Source organism: Pempheris klunzingeri, chromosome 15 (genome assembly GCF_042242105.1).
Source record: "Pempheris klunzingeri isolate RE-2024b chromosome 15, fPemKlu1.hap1, whole genome shotgun sequence".
NCBI lineage: Eukaryota > Metazoa > Chordata > Actinopteri > Acropomatiformes > Pempheridae > Pempheris > Pempheris klunzingeri.
The window spans coordinates 8,121,317-8,143,449 of NC_092026.1; the positions used below are offsets into that span (position 1 = coordinate 8,121,317).

The 22,133-nt window shown below is 44.1% G+C and overlaps 1 protein-coding gene across 1 annotated transcript; it reads left to right on the plus strand.

Moving 5' to 3' along the window:
- The first annotated feature begins 6,586 nt into the window (after positions 1 to 6,586).
- nyap2b (neuronal tyrosine-phosphorylated phosphoinositide-3-kinase adaptor 2b) lies at positions 6,587 to 20,966 on the plus strand. The gene is made up of 9 exons (XM_070845707.1): positions 6,587 to 6,765; positions 11,123 to 11,449; positions 14,251 to 14,255; positions 15,026 to 16,102; positions 18,775 to 18,913; positions 19,001 to 19,556; positions 19,653 to 20,073; positions 20,203 to 20,306; positions 20,688 to 20,966. Exons 1-9 carry the CDS (start codon positions 6,587 to 6,589, stop codon positions 20,964 to 20,966), a joined length of 3,087 nt encoding a protein of 1,028 aa, XP_070701808.1.
- The last annotated feature ends 1,167 nt before the right edge of the window (positions 20,967 to 22,133 follow it).

Consider the following 22,133-nt stretch of genomic DNA (forward strand, 5'->3'; position numbering starts at 1 on the left):
AATCTGATATTTGGTCGACAGTGGGTTAACAGTCATCTCTAGCATCCTTACAGTCAGAACAATATCTCAGTTTTGACACTGTAGTGTGCAGTAGTCGTGGTAGGGGATCCTCCATTCTGCGTCCTCATGCTGTGTCTGAGTCCAGTAGTTAGTAGACAATCTCAGGGGGCTTTAGCCCATCAGTTCTGGCCCTCTAAACTGGGGATTTAAGACGCTTACAGGGGGTTAAACTCCCCGAGATTGGAGCCCTCAACTGCCTGTTTGAAAGATTACACTGTTGAGTCTCCCATTTTCACCTCTCTGTCTTGGTGGAACAGCAGGAAGTGTGGAGGGTGGTCGTTGAAGACATGCCTCAGCTTGACATCTCTGGAGGCAGGCACTAGTGATAAATGAGTGTTGAGAAACTTGATTAAGTAGGACATTACCTCATGCTGTGCAGCTGATTTTGGAGAAAAATCTTCTTAAGTAATGAAGTATCTTTTATTCAGAAATAAATGGGGTATGTTGTCCATTGGGTAGAAAATGGTTGCACACATTTGCAGTATGTGCATTAATAAAATGAAACATCAAATGTGCAGACATTTGACCACTCCATGTGCACATTGATGGTCAGAGCAAGAACCTTATGCTCCATTTCTCTCGGGTGGAGATGTGAGGGGTGGAAGGAAGCCGTGCTGCATCTTTAATGAGAGTCTGACATCTTCAGTGCCACTGTCTCACTATCTGTCCTGCCAGTGCCTTCTGCATCCTCACCTGCACGGCACTCCCAGGGAGGACAGAAAACAGAGAATGCCACTAAGCCTCACAGACGCTTTCAAAAATCTGACAGCCAATCCGCAGATACCTTTTACAGCAGCACCATGCCCAGGTGCCAATCCCTGATAGCAAGAAATCCCACAATCAGCCTTGTAAAGCAGAGTCCTTGCTCTATTCATAAGGACTCTGTCTCCTCAGCTGCATGTAATTGATTGGTATAATGGTTTTTATAGACTCTTCATTAGCCTGTTACAGCAGTGGATCAATACGACATCATTACATGCATGATTGAGCCAAGTACCAGGCATCTGCCCCAGGGAACATTGGTCCGTATTTGCAAACGGTCATTAATGTCACGATGTTCCACTACATACATGAACTGTCAGGGTTGTGTTACTCTGCCGGTAACTCAGAAGACTGTTTTGGTGATTACATGTTATTGGCTTGTCAGTAAATGAATGAGATTGATCAGATGTATGGTGATCAGCCTAAATTCACCCCCACATCATTGGCCTCTCGCAGCCCATATAATCAGATTTGATAAACATATTCAATCAAAAAAGAAATATCAAAATTCAACTACAAATCAAGTTGAATGCAGTAAAACATGCTTTTAATAATGTATTCAGGCGGGTTGGGTGCCTTTCTCTCTCTATGCACGTCTTTGTGTGTCTGTAAGCGTGTGTGAACTGAAAAGTTCCAGGCATTGTATCTTATTTGACTCCTCATTCAGTCCCTGAGGGAGTGTTCTCCACTGTTCATAAAACAAAGTACTGTTGTGCACATAGGTGGAAAATTTTGTTTAACCCATTCACCCCTGAGATTTCCTCACTGTCTGTGTTCATTGAACTCTGATAGGATCTAAATACTTCCTTTGAGATCGTACACATGGGCCGTGCACTGAGGTCAGAGCGGGGCCTTTGTGTCTATGTGCCTGTGCATGGGTGCGTGTGCTGAGTTGGTCTGGATAGAGTGACTTGCTTTGTGCTTGACCAGTCGACCACATCCCTCACAATAGGCGGAAAAAAGGGGTGACTACCTTTTTGACAGAGCATTTCATTTCAATGAGATCACAGCAATTGGGTATTTATGGCATGTGGCATGCTGTTATGAGAGGAGTGTTTGACGTGGGTTCAGAGAAATACTGTTAAATTTCACCTTTCCTTTCCTCACCCCAAAACAGATACCTCTTCTATGATGATATGCAATCCAGCGACAGTGCTTCATCTCTAGCTCTGCTGAACTCGCCAGTGCATTGTTGCTCTTTTTGGCTCCCCCCTGCCAGTGCTTTATTTTTAACAACCCCATTATCCCCATCTCTCTCTCTCTCTCTCTAAACTGACCACCACATGTTTGTGAAAACTGATTTTGGAGCCTCTAACCTCTCACTCCTGCACCCCCCCCCTTTGCAAAGTGCGAGACAGAGCCGGGGATAGAGGGAGGGGGAAAGTGAGGAGGAGAAGGGCGGGGGTTAAGAGAAATGGAGGGAAGGGTTGATGAAAACAACAGATATCTGCTCCCTAATCCTTTTGTGTCGACGGTGTTAATCCATCCGAGCTAACCCAGCCCCCACTCCGCCCCCCCACCTGCACCACTCACCCTCCCTCAACCCCTGCTTCTGCACCACATACCAGGCGCTCCCACCACATAAACAACCGACAGCACCACTGAAACCAATACTCATCCCCCAGACAGCCAAGCAGAGGCACACGGCAGCCGCAGTAGCCCCCTGACAAGCATGCAACTCAGGCTCAACTCTGTCCCTGCGTTCATCCTGTTCATCTGTGTGGCCACTGGGAACAAGTCTCTTCTCTGGATTGCTTGCTCTGGTTGTTTATGCAAACATATTTTAATCTTGCATCAGAATCTCACTGTGTGTGTGTTGGAAATTGCAAAGTATTGTTTTCCCTTTTTGTGGATTTTGCTCTCACACATTTGCTCTCCTCTCCTCTCTCTTTGTGTCGCTCTGCTTTGTTTGTTTTGGCTACTGTACATGTAATGAATGCACTTGAGAGCAACACGGTGTATTCACTGCAACTGTTTTTGTGTCGTGGTCTTGTTTACGAGCTGTAAGAGAGAAGGGAGGAGGCGGGGGTGTGTGGGGGGGCGTCGGGGAGGGGGAGCACAGTGGTTGCCGGGGGAAGAGGAGGTTGTGTCTAATGAGGTCACACCCTGGCAACCCGGTGACTCCTCCCACTCACCCCCCCACCCTCTCCCATCTTTCCACTTGGCCCCTTCCGAGTGTGCCCACCCACTCAACCCCCCCCTCACCCTCTGACAGAGAGAGCTCTCCGTGGTGCTGAAAGCAGAAAAACACATTCAGGCTCCAGTTACAGTGCAGCTGCAAAGGGAAGGCAGACGAGACGCACGAGACAAAAACATAAAACGACTGTTTGGAGAAAGAGACCGGGGTATGAGCGCTTATGAAGATGAGTTGAAAAGCCCGCAAGGAGAGAAGAGGGAGTGTAGGGAAATGAAGGAGAGAGGGAGAGAGCATGACGCTCTAGTAGAAGGTGGCTACAGTAGGCAGTGGGCGTGTTCTTGTTGTTGTGATCTATAGTTGGGAAGCCCAGTGTCATCTGCTTAAACACAGACCGACTGTACAGACCTGCGTGGACGAGCAGGACAGAGGGAGCCGGCAGGGAATGCCATAACTGGACACGCACAGCACTCTGCTTTACCTCCATCTCAACCTTCAGGGAACTGTGGATGAGGATTCCTTTCACCTGTGCGACACTCTGAGACATTTTATTCACTTTGAAATATTAAAGCAGAAGGAGAGACATTCTGAGAAAGAAGCATTAGAAAGACTGTGAGTGCCTGGTCTGCAACTGCAAGCAGAGTTTGAAGTGGGAGTGTGTTAGTGTGTATTTGTGTCATGCTTGCGGTTGCGGGTGCGGTCTGTTGCTACGCTGCGTCTTCCCTCTGTCTCTAGCATGTGCAGATGTGTAGAGCAGTGAAACCGGCACCTGGCTTGGAGTTTGGCACCATCTGGACTGGAGGGGTCGCATCTCCCTTTTGTGCCCAGGGGAGGGAGCATTGGGCTGGGCACCCAATGGCCCAGCTCCCCTCTAGCACCAGCCTTATCCCGGGTCACAGGGACTCATTTTAGCAAGTCAGTCAGTTGGACCGTACAATGGATGGAAGTCTATGTGGATTTAAGTGGAATAGTGCACTGGTGCTCCAGCATAGGTCAGAGTTCACTAGCGTGCACTGGACTCATCAGGGCGAGACAGAAAACACGTTGGTCCACAAACCAGCAGGGACACAGCCCCATTGTAAGTATGCATCGTAACACTTGCTTTTACACAACATTGACCCACAAAGATATATTCTAGCAAATGCTCAGCCTATACACATCATAATGCATGCAAAAATGTCTACTCAAGTCCACATGAAATCCCCCAAACAGTGCTGCCAAGTGCAGCACCTGTGTGTGCCTGGGTTTACAGATTAACCTTTACTTGATACACTGTACTCCACTGATGTGTGTGTCTACGTGTGCGCAGAAGCGCCCACGCGTGTTGTCACTAGACAATTGGCCTTGCAATCTTTTTGACACTGTGTCTCCAGAATATCCATGCTGCCCTTCTCCTGTGACATGGTTGCTTGGAAACAGAAACGGTGTGCCACTTTCATTTACTTTTAAAGCAAAGTGCACCTGTGCGTTCCAACTGTTACAGCCCATGTCAACTGGGGCAAAGGGAGTGAGAAGAGACGAGATGCAAAAAAAAAAAAAAAAAAAAAGGAGGGAAATGCAAGGAGTGAAGAGGAAAGAGTGAGATCGGAGAGGAAAATAAAGCTTTGAAAAAATGGGTTGCTCAATTGACAGGTTTTGTAGAGATTAGAAAAGAAGAATAGCATTTTACATCAATGAGTTATGGGAGGGCAATCCAATGTGAAAGGCTTGGTTGGTAAAAACAGTGTGATAAACAAGCTGATTCTAGTGCAGAGTGCTGCTGCAGGCTTACAGGGATTAGGCAGGCAGGCTTAATTCAGCTCAAACACTGTTTGAACTGTGCCTTCCTACTGCTGCACCCTTTACACATCTAACTGCTGCACCTTAACATATCTAACCGCTACACCTTGTCGCTCCTCAGAAACCAAGATTTATTTTCTTTGTACAGCTACAGATCTCTGGCTGTGCCCATGCATCTGTGATAAAACCTGATAATCAGGGGGAAAAATCTCTACACTACTTGACACCAGGATTCTGTGCCCTAGTTCAAACTCTGCTCCAAGATGGTGATTCTGTCTGTCCTGTTGGCTCTTATCAGTCCTCTCCTCATGCCTGCAAAAACCTATGCTAAGGAGTGTGGAGAATGCGTAGTAGGGAGTGGAACTGGCAGATAAACCCATTGACCCAGGCCCCATGCTGGACTTATTGATAGACAGACATGAGTTAGAGGGATGCTGAGGATGGCCAGACAATGGCCAGTCTCTCAGTTGGCCCTGCAATCTCCATCTGGCAAGCACCAACCCCCCTCCTCCCCACTCCCCCACCCTTTGCCCTTGCCTCCCTACACACACACATACACATACAAACATACATACAGTTATCACAAGCTCCCTCCCCCTCCCCCTCTCCCTCCCCACGCACACTCACACTCGGTGCTTCTCTCACACGTAAACAAGCATGAGTCTTAGGCTGATCTGAAAACATTGACCTACATAAAAGCATGCACTGTCTTCTTGTCTTCCACCACTGGCCTCTTGAAATTCACATTTGGCTGTTGCACATGATATATACTATGTTGCATGCAGTTGCACATGTTTTCAGGAAAATGCGCACCGTACGTGCATGCACACCCAATCACATCATTAGCTGCTCCATGCTGTGTTTGGATCTTAAGTGGCTGCAAACAATGCTTGTCTTCAAACGATTCCCATTTAGAGGGAATGAATCATAGTGTGATTGCACAGATGTGGATGTTTCACTGAAGAAGCTTTTCCTCACAGACAGATTCACACTCTTTCTTATGACAATGATGCTGCCAGCAGTGGTCTTTTTACAGAATCAAAAGACAGCAAGGAACAGAGGGGATTATTTTTAGATCTTAAACACAAGATTCATGCTGATATCCACATATGCAAAACCATGCAACACAATCTAGTAAGATTGGTTCATTTAATCTGTGTGGTTGGTCCCAGGAGTACTATATTTTCACATCTGAGCCCAGCACAAATCACAACTGCGGAAGATGAAATTCCCTTTTTCAGTTTCATTCAGATACTCACTTGGTTAGAGCCAATAATTTCAGCCAGAAAATGTGCAAACACAACTGAGAAAATGAGCAGCCGTTACTGAACCACAGCCAACAAGAAAACTGAAGGTTGTGAGTAACTGTAGCGGAGTCCCTTGACTGTTTGCATATTTACATGTGCATTTTTGTGTGTGCTTGTGCATGTATGTGTGCACAATGAATGGTAGGGGAAGATGTTGCAACCCCCTAGGGAAAATGTTTACTCTTGTGGACACAGACATGATGCAAGTTTGATCTATGAAGCTTTCATCGGCCATGATCTCCACAGCAACAGTTTGGAACATTAAAAACAATAGCAACATCACACAAACTCAATTGTAGGGTATTGTTATGGTGCTGATGCAATCTTGCCTCATCGGTTTTCATCTCACCGAGGCTGACCTTGAAAAATGAAGGTTGAGAAAGTGACATAACCACATGCTTGTTTTGCATCCTGACCTTCCTCATGTATGACGCCCTAGTAGTCCATAATATTAGTAGTGTTTGAAGTATCTCTTTAAGGTAAACCAGTATTGCTAACGTTGTCAATATGTTTTTATCAGAATGCTGTGGAAAACACTTGAAGAATGATGAGCTCCAAAGAGGAGGAAACTCTCCGTTTTTTCCAGTATGTTGAGGAGAATGGGCTGAGAGCTTACAATGGCCTGGTAGCTCAGAACTTGGACCACGCCAGGAATGAGAGAAATAGGACATTCCTGCAGGAGAAAAACGACAAGAAGAGAAAACAGGAGGAAGCCATAAGGAGGTAGGAAGAAAACAAACAAACAATGTTCTTCAGTAAAGGAAAAAAACAGACTGACGAAGGTTTTTCACACAGATATCCTGTAAAAACATACGTTAATAATCTGTTTCAGATAGGATAGTGATAGACTTCTCAGGGTTTAATGAAGTAGACTCATAAGTCTTTCTACAGATATCAAATGGGATTCTGCTCAGCAAATGCAAGGATGTCACTGGGTTCAATTCAGGAAGAGATTGTAAGGAACTGGGACAAGTGGCCAGTGGGTCCCTGTGGCAATGGCAGGTTGCCATATTTTGGGGGTTGCTAGTGTGGACTGGTGCACCCCATGATCCATAGAGGATAATTAATTTTTCACTTTTAGACTTATTTGGGACTTGTCCTTGGATGGAGGTCGTCACTGCTCCATTTTTGAGATGGAGAGCGTTTAGAATTAAGAAGGAACGGGGCGGGCTGTGACAGAAAGTGTGTTAGGCTGTTGAGTCGGAATGAGAATCCTGCTTAATATGCTGTTGTGATTTTCACCTTTCTCATTCTCCTGTTAGTTGTATGGAAAGAATCCAAATGTGTAGAAAGTTATATAAGTTATGAGCTGTTGTAACACCCGTTCGAGTTGGAATAAATTCATTTTTTTCCAACTGAGCTCATCAAAGATCAGTCACGTGCAGCTCCACGCCGTTTCACATTTTGTGATGAACAAGCAGTTAAAGCAGTGTGACTGTATGCAGCAACGGAGCTGTGTGGGATCCAAAACTTGAGCACATCAGAGGCGCGCACTCACAACGTGACTAGCATGTGGATATGGCATTCTTATGTTGTGGGGTGGAAAAGCGAGCGCTGAGTTATAGTCACTGGGATGACTCTGGGACATGGGCATCTGTGTTGCTTTGTTTCCTAAAAAAACTGACAGCTGAACTTGAAGCAACATAATTTTTTTGATTTTTAAATTTTTTTAAATTCATTTTCAGTGGTTCACAGTGATTGGAGCTTTGCTTCAAAACCAAGGTCATAATTTTGCTTCAGTGGTTGTTTCTGTGCTCTAAAATGGAATAATGTCTTAGTCTTAGAACTAGTGACTCATCTGGAAATGTATAATTCTTACAACTCAAGAAACATATTGGATTAATTTTAAATCACAAATATTGTGTCTTTTTCATAGTCAAGTCTACAGTACGTATAAGTAGCATTGCAATTTCCTGTGTGATTATTAAAGATAAAATCAATAAAATGGATGCACCTTATTATGCGAGAGAACAGCCATGAAGTAGTAGAGAAACACTTGTTTTCCACTTTGATGGTCAAACAATTACTTTAATGATGCAGTATGCTAAACAAACATCAGTTCGCAGCTGAAAAGCTTATGGGAAATGGGGTCTAACGTTCTCATGGAATCCAAAATCATTTGTGCTCGGTCGGCCTGTCTGACACAGTGCAAAGTATTTTAGCAGCTGTCGGGAGTTTTAGCTGTGCATCAGATGATTACATTAATGTGGTTTTGGCGGCTGAGCATTTATATGTGACCAGATGTGATTCTCCTTAATTGATTTAACACTTTGAACCCTGTCACATTTGTCAAGGGGACATGTAATTCAAAAAGAGCTGTTTCTCAGTTGCCACAGTGATTGCCCCATAGAAAGTGCATTGTTCAGTGTACAGACTGTACTGCATGATCCCAGCTTACCTAGAGTTTAATTTTATAACTCAGGCATTAAAGAGGAGCTGAGGTACAGGTCTAAAGAACTCTTTTATCACTTGCCAGCAAAATGTCCCTGCTTTCACAGTTCCTGCGCTGTAACTTGGTGAATGGGACAGGGCAATGCCTGAGGAAAGTGGCATCTTCTGTCTGCTATCCCTCCACTGTCTCTCAGCTGTTGCTAAAGCTAAAATATTAATACACAGTCACTGGAGGAAGAGTCTAAAAAATAAGTGGATTTTTCATGAGGCCTATAAGTAGGTCAATGAGACGACCCATTTTTACAGTAACTGACTGAGAGTGAGAGAGAGTGTGAGGATTCATGTGTGCATGCTTGCATTTGCGTGTGCACAAGCACATACATGCATGCTTGTGTACATGTGCGTGCTTGACATGAACAGCAGGAAAATCGAATATATTAGTGTGTATTTTGTGTGAGAAAGGGTAGAAAAGAACAAATGGCCTGTGTGGTTGTGTGAGGGCGAAAGAGCTTGTTAGAGCAAATGTGTTTAAGAGTGGGGGGGAAAGAAGAAAAAAAAAAACCTGTTAGAGAGAGATTAAGTGTGAGCTCAGTTGCAGGAGATGTGTTCTGCCTGGTGACAGCTGGAACAGCCACAGGCCAATCAGATCAGCACGTTAGGTTTGAGTGAGGCGGGTCTTCCTGCCTGCTGCTATCTCACTCTGGGTTTCTTTTATAGTATTTCATCAGAGGAAGTTATCCACACACACACACACACACACACACACACACACACACACACACACACGGACACACACACAATTACTTGAGCATGCAAATGTATTAAAAAAAACACGCACAAAGCATACAAAAACCACCCTCACATTTACTTACATTTACATGCTTGCAAATTCCAAACGACTGCATCCCCCTTTCCTTAACCTTTGTGCACACACGCATTCATTCACAGACCTGTGTTTCAATCTGTTTTTTCTCAAGATCTCTTTCAGTGTTTTGTTTGTTTCTGCGATGTTGTTTTTATAGTCACATGGTGTCACAGTGAGAGACACAGAGCTGCCCAACAACAAGTCCAACTGGTCCAAGTGCACCTGTGGTCTGTCCTCCAGCCAATCACTGGGCAAATATCCTATAAATAATCCAGTCACCACTACTCCAGTCACACCCGCCCACCCACCCACCCACACACACACACACACACACACACACACACACACACACACCCACACACCCACACACCCACACACCCACACACACACACACCCCATGTATACGGGTGTGCACACACACAGTCACAGCAGATGCACACCCAAAACATATGAGGAGAGATTGTTGATACTGTGCTGCTGACACCTGTGGCTGAATGCCATAGATGAAGCTTTTCTACTTTTTTCAGAGGCATTTTATTCCAAACCTGGATGATTTATATTAATACACAGAAAAGCCATTAATGTCCACTAAACATGTGATTCTATGTTTACTTTTTGTCTCAGCTTTCTTTAAAATAAAATCGGCAATGTGGCTCTACAGGTTGCTGCAGGCGCCTTTCTCCTGTATCACTACTGTCATCTTTAAACAAAATGGGATGTGGTTATCATATGCATACAATGTGCACGTGCACTTTATTATTGTTGTCCATCGGCAGCTGGTTTTGTGCCTGGTTTCTATGGGTACCCTGTTGCTAGGCAAAGTTAAGCCCCTGACCAATGAGCCTACCCCACCAAGCACCTTCTGTTCAGCAGCTGGCCTGGAGGGAGTCATAGTCAGCAAAGTCACACACTGAGGGGTCACACACACACACACACAAACACATACATATACATTTATACACATACATACATACATAACCACATGCATGCACATACTTGCATGTGATGCAGATTTGTGAAGCCACACATGCAAATTTTTCCTGTTTCCATCCAATTTGTTTAAACACTTAAGCCTTGTCGTGACTCTGATATGAGAATAAATAAATACATCAACTGCAGAGGTCAAGTGTGCATACACTGCAGACTTAACATGTCTTTTGTTCAAATAATTGTCCCTAAATATTGTGAGATCTTGAGCTCATTTACTCTGTACGTGTGTGTGTATCACAGACAGGCCTCCTTTCCCCCATTACCACACAACACTCAGACATCATTAACACTCCATTCAGGCCAATCATCCATTTATAGGGATTGATTGTGTACAGGCTGGGGGACTTCCATGGTCATTATGTGTGTGATTGTGTGAGCGGCATCGGTCATATCCAGGGTTAAACTCAAATCAATGCTTCGCCCTGAAAGAGACCCTGTTGTCAATGGCACTAACATGTCTGTTACTCTGTTATTTAACTGCGCTCTCATCATTTGGGCCACTTGGATTAAAAGCAGTGCATGGGCATGCAAGCAAACACACACACACATATGCTCACACAAATGTCATGATGACTCTGTGTGTCAAGGTATGGTATATATTCTGCTTGAAGGGGACAATTAGGAAACTTAGATCAAGATTTTTGTCTCTTTTTCTTTCTGCCCCAATGATGTCCAATAATGTCATATTTGATACAATGGCTGTGTTGTGTCATTCTTATGCACCAGATATTTTGTCTTTATCATTAATTGTATTTACATAATTATTTCTGCTCCCTTGACCCTTTATCCGTCCTCTCTACCCTATCTCTCTCGCTTGCTGTCTTTCTCTTTTAGGACTGGTGAGGACATAGCAACTGAAGGCAAGCACTTACGTATGGGCTCCATTACCATGCCGGATCCCCAGGAACGCATGCCCATGCCCCACCCGCATGCCCTCGCCTGTGGGCAGGGCTTCTCTGTACGCTCCCAGTCCCTCCACTCTGTCGGTGGTGGGAACAGTGGGGGCGGAGGAGAGGAGGAAGTGGGAAGCCCGACCTCTAGGAAGCAGCCCCCACCCAAGCCCAGGAGGGATCCGGCCACCAAGCTGAGCATGTCGTCTGAGGCGGTGGACCACAGTCCCATGTCTACCTGCCGTGGGGAGAAATGTGACGGTGAGTGGTGGTGGCACATCACACCAAACTGCTGCGCTATATATAGCTGCTCTCTGCAGTGCCCTCCTCAACACTATTTCTCCTACAATGACATGACATGTAGTTATTCACTGCATACTTCACACTAAGTATCATAGTGACAAATTGATATAAAACAGTAATGAGTGGAAGCACAGTGGGTTTAAACCATGATTAAAACATTCGATGTGCACTAGACAACAGTAAAAATGTGCTAATCTCCAGTTCAGTGATTTACATATGAAGGAATACTTATGATAAGGAGTCTGACAAGGTTTGTGCTGCACTACACTGACAAGTCAGCACACAGTCAAACAAACCCTTATGGAATGTTTGAATGACAGTGGACCAATGTACATAAGAGAACAATAGCAGATGCAAAAATCTTTGAGAGAAAAGCTGGAAAGATTAAGCATGAGTTGTAACTTCATCGATTTCTGTTACTGTCGGATAAACACTTATACGGGTTGTTCACATATTTTCTCCACAGATAAATGCTATAGTGTAAGATTCAGAATCGTATAGATAAACATGACGTGATACATTGTAGTGCTGTCTCAAATCTCTGGGCATTGGAAAATATACCCTCCCACAGCATTTTGTGTTTCATAATAGTTGCACTTTAAAGCCTGCGGCTCAGCAGATCCAGTTTATTCGGAAGCTGAATGGTCATTCTGTTTGAGAAGCTTTAAGAGTAAAAGAAGATCTCCAGCGTATCACAGCAGAAACAAATAGTTGTGAATGTAATAATCTTTGCTGAGCTTGTGCATGTAATCAGCAGGTGTTTTATATCCACAACATCTCAATCAGTAGGTTTTCCACACTTTGAATACCGTCACAGTTTCAATTGCAGAGGGTAATTAATATCGTAAAAAGTTCTGTGTATTGAGTTGGAGCACAGTAACTTCACCTTGTAGGCTAGAAGCTGAACTGTTACAGCGTAAGTCTGCATGGTTGTGGTTCGATTCCAGTCGGCGACTTTTGTTACACGTCAGACCCTCTCTCTCCTGTCTGTCACTGTCCAATAAAGGCAAAACATGTCAAAAAATACTCATACAAAAGCATCATGACAGTTCTATACCCCCATTTAAAACTGACATACTTTATTATTTCCACAAGGCAAATACCAATAAAGGGCAAACCATTTTCCAAAATTTATAGATGCCTTGATCAAGATCCAGCAGAAGCTCCCTGCAGCAATTTCACACAGTTTTCTGAAGCAAAATAAACAAACACAATATGCCTGTTTGGCCATGAAAAAGAGGCCATAATTAGAGTAAATGAACTCAGTGTAAGAAAAGCTTTAATGAATAGGACAGGAATTAATTGAGCTAAAGGAAGGTTTCTCTCAACAAGTCGGATACAATCGCTGTTACAAAAACACATTTCACACAGTGAAACAGTGTGAATTGTGAAACAAATCGACAACAGTACATATACTGAGCACAAAGAAAAACTAACAAGCACTGCAAAATTAAACTGGCATTGAGAGGATAATAATAGTCTGTGAGGCAGGTGACTGTGAGAGCAAAAAGATTTAGAGGATGCAGGAAGCTTTAACTCCATTTCAGTTTGGATGCTTCGCTGGCAACGTGATGTTTAGGGAGTCGCCCAGCCTGGCTCAGATTGGTGGGGATCTCTCTATGTGCACACAGATCTTCCTGGGCACCACGGCAACCATCCCACAGAAACAAGACCCCCTGCAGCACAGCCAATCACAGAATCACTGAGCAGCTCGAGCCAATGGGGCTCTAGAGATGCTGAAGTCTGAGGCTTCGGAGCCAATCAGAGTGACAGTGTGGGGGTGTCCCTGGCTGAGGGGAGGGTTGCGTGCTCTGTAGCTGGCGCTGTAGCGGGAAGGGGAGGAGCTTGTCAGAGTAAAATTCATTCAGGAGGAGCGATTGACCTAGATTCGTTTTCCCCAGGAGGAGAGGGAGGGGGAGGGGGTTGCGGGTAAACACATCCGCTACAGGGGGAGGGGGAGAAGAGGGAGCAATCGAGAGAGGGAACAGAAGGGACAGGGAGTAAGAGATGTTTGGAGGGATGGATTCATCATCAGTGCTGAAACAGATCTCAAGATCCACTGTGCAAACCTGTTAGCGTAGTAAAGCATTTTGTGACTGCATATAATATATAATATATAAATATATAAATATATATATATATTTATAAACTATGAATAAAAATGCATCGTTCCACAACTTTGTGCACATTAATGTATGCACACATTTGCACAAAGAAAGAGAGAGAGAGTATACAAGAATGAAAGAATTTCAGTCCAATTAAACACATACCAGGAACACATCTGGGCTGAAGCAAGTCTTCTATTAACACCTTATTAAGTAGTGGTAATGAGGCGAAAATAGGGAACCAAAAGGCATGTTTCATCCTCAGTTCAAATGAGCAACATCAACATCAAATTGGATAAATGCATGGCAAGCAAAACACAGATGCAAGAAGGAACTTAAGTGTTCTGATTTGGTTTTCAATTTTAAGTTGTGTTTCACCTATTGGATATTTAGTTCATTGCTTTTTCTTTAGTTAGTCAACTTAGATACTTTTTTTTTAAATCTGTTTTTGTGTCTGTCTAACACATTCTGCAAAGCTATACACAGACAGACTCAGTTAGACTCCCATTTTCTGGAAATATTGACTTCATAGATCGTGAGATTGTGTGGTATAAAATGTGTACATGTCTGTCCTAATTTCCCTCTCTGAATGTGTAGGCATGTGCAGTATGTGTGTGTGTATGCGTGTGTGTGTATGCGTGTATGCGTGTATGCATGCGTGCAGTGATGGTGGTGAGTCATACAGTTACGGGAAGAGTGCGTGTGTCTGGGCCATCTGGCATCTGAATTATTAAAGGTGTAAAATCTGCAGTTTGAAGATTTCAGACATGGTCAGACTTTTAACTACACTTATCTCCCCCAGCCTATCAGAGAAAGGGACACTCCTATCCAAACATCTCAGTGTCTGACCCAGAAATACACTGTGTGCAACTCAGTAGTATAGAGTGCTAACCACTGTGAGTAAACTAGCATTAATACTGTGCAGTAGTATGTCGTCAACGTGAACACTGTACCATAGCCTCGCTGCAGCACATCTGAAGAGATTCTCACTGCAATGCTACGTCACCACTATCAGAAAGAAGCTCCACAGTGTGTGTGACCTAGATACTATACTCACATACAGTACTACTCCACTGCCATATATGTGACCTAGAAACATGCATATGCCTCAACTGTTCCCACATATCTGACTCAAGATATTGCTCACAACTATTCACGTTGACCTACATCTGACCCACAGAACTGCAGTAAGCTTCATATTATTGAGGGTGATTCACTTAATGTTTTATGATAAATGATTCATGAAAATATATTTTTGTCAAATTCAGTAACGTGTTGTGTATGACGGTAAAATAAGATATTAGTCAGAATGCCACAGTTATACATTATAGCCAACAAGTGAATAAACTAGAAAACATAATATTCTGTATACTTGTCTGTTATCTGTCTGTTTTCTCCAATGAATTTGTGCTTAGACTTTTCTTCTCTCTCTCCTTTAGCAGCTCAAGGCTGCAGTGAGGACTGCAGGAGGGTGCCGCCACCCAAACCTAAGAGGAACCCCAACACACAACTGAGTGTTTCTTTCGATGAGTCCTACATCAAGAGCCACGGAAGCAGCGGGGTTTGCCTCTCCAAACCCCTCCACCACGTCACCTCCCCCTGCGAACGCAACCCCTCGCCTCCACAGAGCGATGAGAGCCCTACAGATGACTGTGAAGATGAGCCTGTCTACATAGAGATGGGTGGGATTGATGTCGGAGCACGAGAACCCCTGAAGAGTGAGGATGAGGAGCCAGGAGAGTCTGTGTATGAGGAGATGAAGTACCCAGCTCTGGACGATATGGAGTACCGCACTGACCCCGTGGGATGTCGCTCAGCATGCCCCACCCCGGCACCCTATGACCCTGAACCTCTCAGTCGTTGCTCCACACCTCGAAACATTCCCCTCTGTGACATTCCTGCACCCTTTCCCAATTTACTCACCCATCGGCCTCCGCTGCTGGTGTTCCCACCGGCGCCAGCCCAGTGCTCACCCAACTCAGATGAGTCTCCCCTCACCCCTCTAGATGTAGCCAAATTGCCCATGCTGGAGAACCAGTCCTACAGCAAATCCCCAACATCCTCCACCGAGCCACCCTCCTCTGCACACATCCGCAGGGAGCTCACTGCCACCCCAACCCTCACCGTATCTGGCCGCTCCTCTGCACCTCCTCTACCATGCACCCTCTACAAATCCTCCTCTTCATCCTCCTATCAGCGCAGCCACTCTGCTTGCCCATCGCCGGTGAGCATGGGCCGCTGTCTCACCCCTCTCAGCCTCATGCGCACACCACCCTTTGACGCTCCAATGCCATTCCCAGGGGGTCTGCCGCGGAGTGCCTCTGCCACCCCTCATGGCAAAGGCTCACCACCTCAAGATGGTGTGGGTCGACTCCATGGCTCAATGCAGAATGTGTCAACAGGCCGTTCACGGACACCCACCAGCCCACTGGATGAACTAACCAACCTGTTCACTACCGGCAGGAACATGCTGAAGAAAAATGCCAGTGGCAGGAAGTCTAAAGAGCCCGGAGAGAGTGAGTCATTTCACACATTTTGGAACATAGTGAAGGGCGTTAACGCATGAGCTCATATTTATTAATTCATCTCTTTGATTCCTGAAGAGTGTAGACAGCTTATAACTGCATCTCCTTTAAGAAAGCTTACCCTGTATGAACATTTCATATTCCATTCCGCAAGAGAGAATGACTTAGTTAAGAGAGTTAACAAGAAAGCAACCCTACCTACACTACAGGGCAGCTGCAAAGTCTCACAATACAAATGGGAAAGCAGGAGTAACATCCCAGTGTGTCTATGGACAACATGGATGGTGTCAGTGTCTGAATGCTTTGGCTGCAGTAAACCCTGAAGAAAACACAAATACGGAATCATCAGTTCCCTAATCAGCGATTGTGTTATTGATCCCTGTTTTCGACTAAAAAGTTTTACCCTACTAAATTAGGAGGCTGTGCAGAGAATGCATCACTTTTACAGTACCATGCATGGTATTTGTGGCGCTCTCCATTTGTTTAATCTAGGGCCAGCGAGCCAAGTCTGATACAGATCGTATGATTTAATCTGGAGGGATTAGAGACTGAAGCGGACAGCACGTCCCTCAAACCTACTCATGGCATTAGGCCATCAGGCAGCATTACTTTTTAAATATGTAAACATCTTGTTTAAATACATATAGCCATGCCACACTCGTGACTCTGCCAAAATTACTGCAGCTGTGAACAAAAACATTTTGTCATAATGATATGCACTTTAAGTTACACTTAAAGTTCACAGAAAAGATGAAAAAACCTTAAATAACTTATGCTCACATCATCACATGACTGCCGGCAATAAACCAAGCTAAATAAGCAAGAGGGTGTTTTATAAATGCATGAAGGATAGTGGAGTTCACGTAGGTATGTTAAACATTATTTGGAATAAATTAATATAGACTGTCTGATGATTTACAGGTTTGACATAAAATTTAACCCTGTTTTGGACATGTAATTTCAGTGCTTCTTCATCTTCAGAGCAGAGCTGTACAGTGTGAAAAATTAAAAAAACAAAAAAAAACATTTAATACATTTAACTGAATGCTCCATAATTGTACAACATTGAGATTTATTGTACATAAATCATACATCATAAAAGTCCACACATTAATCCTTACTCAACACTCTCAGCAACTACAACATAGCAACAGAGGAAGGAGGAGAAATCCCTGTTTCTTATTTGCAGATTCCCCCCCCATGGGTAATGCAGCCAATCACAGTTCAGGGCATGCCCGTCTACAACGAGCAATGAGCTCCTGATGGGGAATAACTATGGCTCTGAACTCAAATCTACACCCGATCAGAGGATTTCAGATTCTCTTTTCTATCCAATCAGCGCATACTCTCCTCGTGATTAAGCCAATCAGGTAGCTGTAGTAGCTGTGCAGATGGGAACGGTGGAAGCAGAGACAATTTATGATTTCTTGCCATTTTGACTGATTAATACATGTTCTAGGTGGGGTATAGATGTGCCAGTTGATGCACACGCGCTGCTCAGTCCTTTCTATTTCCATTTCTATAATATCTCTGTCAAATTACTGGTTTTACATCAAATGATGGATTGTCAAGGGGCACATTCAGGTGCTTGGAATTCCCAGTGATGTCTTACCAAGGAGCCCTTTGACAGTATGTTGTTCTCTACTTTCATATGGTCGGTAAACAGTTCACACATATTCTTTCTATACATCAAAGGTGAGCTGTGCTGACAGGTATTTTTACATTATTTAATTATTTTATCCCGACACCTGTTTGCAAGCGCCACATGGGCTAAAGGACTGACAGGTTGTATGTGTTGCTCTGTGACTGGCTACAGGCACACATGGTGTAATGAGCGCACAAACCTAACACAATGAATGGAGGTTAATTTTTTTTTTCTCTCCTTTTCTGAGGCGATAGAGGCAGCAACAGCTAGGCTGACCCATTTACCAACTGGTTAATCACTACACTCGCTCTCATCACACACACACACACACACACACACACACACACACACACACTAAAAGGCCATGTGTGACGCATGACATGATGGGAGATGCTTGTGCATAGTGCTGTATGTTAAAGCCTATATAGAAACCGTACAGAAGCACAGTCTACATGGAAATCAATCATGCATGTTTACTTGTGCCGTGATGATCTATAATGTCTTTATTGAGCCTTGAATCAGTGACATAAATATCGATTCCCTACCAGCATTTGCTTTGCACACAGTCTATTTTATGGTATCATCATTATTTTGTACATATAAAGTTTACAGAAAAGTACAGTATAAAAATGCCATATTAACTATGAATGTATAATTTGAATTTAATGTAGTAAAATCATAAGACATAATTCCATCAGCCCGCATATTGACTGATGTAACTGGTCATTTACTGTAGCTGCCTGAGTGAGTAGTGAGTGACACCTAGAGGAGGTGTGGTGGTAGTGCAGAAATTCAAACCAAAAAAACATTTTATGTATAGTTGACAAGTTATTATTTAAATAATTTGTTTAAATTAATATATAATTATTACAGTTTTGATATATTGCACTGTGAAATTAGCCAGTTATTAGCCAATATTTCTACTGTATTATTAGCATTATCAACAGCAGAATAAGCCTGGATGTTAGAATCACTTAAGTGTTTGTCCTCTGATTTTTTTATGTCTGTTCTTTTACAGCTGAGTCCAAAAGCAAGTCTCACAGTGAGTCCAAGCGTGAAGGCAAGGAGCGCCACAGCCACAGTCACAGTCACAGCAAGGAGTCCAAGCGAGACTCCAAGGATCGCCACAGCAAAGAGTCTTCTCACCGGAGAGACCGAGACAAAGACAGAGACAAAGACAGAGACAAAGACAGAGACAAAGACAGAGACAAAGACAGGGACAAAGACAGGGACAAAGACAGGGACAAAGACAGAGGGAGCAGCAGTTTAGAGCCACTACCCCACAGACGCAACAGCAAAGACCGTACTGGTAGCAGTGTAGACGCACCACTTGTTCGCAGGGATAGCAGGGACAAGGGCTGCAGCAGTGTAGAGCCCATCCCATTGATAAGAAGAGACTCCAAGGACAGAGGAATTAGCAATGGTGACCTGATGCCAAGGAGAGACAGCAAAGACAGGAGCGGGGGACATGGAATGGAGTCTTTGCTGAGACAGGACAGCAAGGACAGAGAGAGACTGCTTGATCAGCCACCTGAGCTGGTGCCAAGACAAGACAGCAAGGAAAGGGTAAGAAACGGTGTCGACTGTAGGCATGAAAGCAGAGAGAGACTGCTGGATCAGCCACCTGAGCTCTTACCACGACAGGATAGCAAAGAGAGAGCCAGGAATGGTGTGGACTCAAAGCATGAAAGCAGAGACAGGCCACCTGAGCTTCTTCCCAGACAAGAGAACAAAGACAGAGCCAGATCTGGAGCGGAATATCGGCCTGATTTGTTACCCCGCCAGGATAGCAAAGAGAGGGTAAGGAACGACATGGAACATAGACATGAAGGTAGAATAGACCAGCCACCTGAGATCATGCCCCGACAAGAAACATCCAGAAGCAGCAACAGCAAGGACAGGGTTGGCTACAGCTCTGAACCCAAGCATGACGGTAGAGATCGGAGCTGCCACAACGGAGGAGATCTTCCTCCTCCTCCTCTCCCCAGGCAGGACAGTAAGGATCTGGGCAGAACTGGACTCGAAGTGAGACGGGACAGCAAAGACAGAAGTCTGAATGGCTCAGAACAGCATCATTATGATGCCAAGAGCACAAAGAGCCCTTCTGCAATGGAGTATAGGTGTGATAGTAAAGAACGAGGATACAGATCAGATGGAACGCCCAGACGAGACAACAGAGCGAATTACAGCACGGACCAATCAAAAGCACAAGAGAGGAATGGCAGCACAATGTCAGGGCAGCATTCATCCACAACGACACCTACTCACCACGAGAGATCATCTGGTAGCCCACCAATGAACATGGGAACAGGAAATGGTGAGAATCAAAACTTTAAATTCAGAAGAGAATCTAACATTTGTATGTGTGGCATGAAGCCTCCAGCTAAATGAAATGCATTTGTTCTTCTTACACATGACAAAACCTGTTTTTTTCCCCCTTTTGCAGATCTGAAAGCAGCACCTAAGTATGGCCGCTCACCTTCTATGCCTGCTAACCCCTCCCCAATGGGAACCCCACAAAGGAGAGCAGCAGAGACACAACAAAGTCAGGTATGCAGATTTTCTCCTTTTCTTTACTTATATTCTTAGGCTGTTACGGGCCCACAAAACACTTCACCCGGTGGACTTTTACAGGCTCAAGGGCTTTTGTTCGATTTAATAACATACTTAACAATAAAATGAGTACTGCTATTTTACTGTTAAGCTAGTTATTCAAACAACGGCCATAGAGCTGGCAAACTTTGAGACCAGGGAGCTTTAGGAAGCTTTAGGAAGAAAGTTAAACAACGAAATTTTGCAAATATTACTCACATTGTAGTGATAAAATAACCAGTTGGAAATTGGCAAACGTATATATTTAATAGCCAAGTTTTAGGGGCTTTTAATTTGCTTCACTAAATGCATTGTGTTACTCCCCCTCAGATGCCCCAGATGCCATGGATCTGTGGGGACACAACCATGCTAGAACAGATCGAGAGGAAACGCACCCTCTGCATGGAAATCCGCTCCAGACAGCATCCACACCTACAGAGATCTGTGGAGAGGCCTCCTCCTCCGGACAGGATCGAGGACAGGCAGCCGGAGCGGAGTCAGTGCAAGCAAGAAAGTGCACCTGTCCTTCCAGCCTGGGGGAAAAGCAGCGGCGGCAAAAAGATCCGTCCTCCCCCCTACCCTACACAGACAACTGTGTTCTGGGACACGGCCATCTGACAGTAACAACGCACTTACACCTCCCTGCCACACAAACCCCCAGTTACCCACTCCCTCTTTCCTCTGAGTTGTGCTGATTCTCCCCTGCAACACCAGGGCATCAGGCCAGCCAATAAGAGCACCAGGGGGATGATACTCGCTGATGTCAAAGGACAATAGAGGTTACCATAGCAATATTTCTGCTCGTTCAGGTTGTCATGTTTTCTTATCATCACTGGTGATATTTGATATTTTTCTATTTCCTGTGATTGAATTCTTGTAATATAATTAGTAGAATAGATATTTGATGAATAGATATTTTCTAAATGAGATGGGGATTAAAAAGCAGTTTAAATTATGTATAGTAGATGTAGATGCAATCTAATGTTTGTTTTCATGTTATTTTTGTTTTGGTTATTTTACATTTGAAAGCATAATCTATCAATACTTGTACTGTAGTAGCATAATTTTCTTATGCCCAGCTCTTTTTTTGCGCTCAAAAGCACTAAAATGAATGGACTATACAATTCTGTCAATATATACTTTACATTTTCACTGTTGTATTGTAAGTTGAGGAGTTAACGTCAACGTGCTTTAGATTCCAGCGCCCTCCATGCCTGGTCCAGTATGTTCTATAATGTACACCAGCTGGTCCTAGAACAGAAACAGGAAACTTTGTGTGCTTCAGTTTGTATATTACAGTAAGAAGCTGCGTAGTCACTACGTCAAAGCCTTTTGAAGCGGTTGAATCGTTTTATAGGAAAACCTGTTGGCTGGCATGTCGTAGAGGACAGAGAAAGTGTGAAATGTTTCTGCTGTATTCTAAGATACCCTATGAGGGTGGGTTGGGGAGGTAGTAAATTAGAACATACATTATTAACAGTATAATTTCCAAAACCAGCCAAAGCCTGTTAAAGCGAGATATGGGTGTGGTTGCACTTTGGACAGTTGGTTATTTGAAATGGGGTTGGCGGCAATAGCTGGCGAGTACCAGCGCCCTTACTTTGCCATGCACACTGCGAGCACCATGACACAGTGTAAATACTTGATGCCAACGACCAGCCCGTACAATCAACACCTGAGCTTTTAGAACATTTCTTAATTTTACTGCAGATTAATATAGCCATATGCACTTGCTTAAGAAATAACTTTCAAGATTATGCTTATATATATATTTTTGAAAATGTT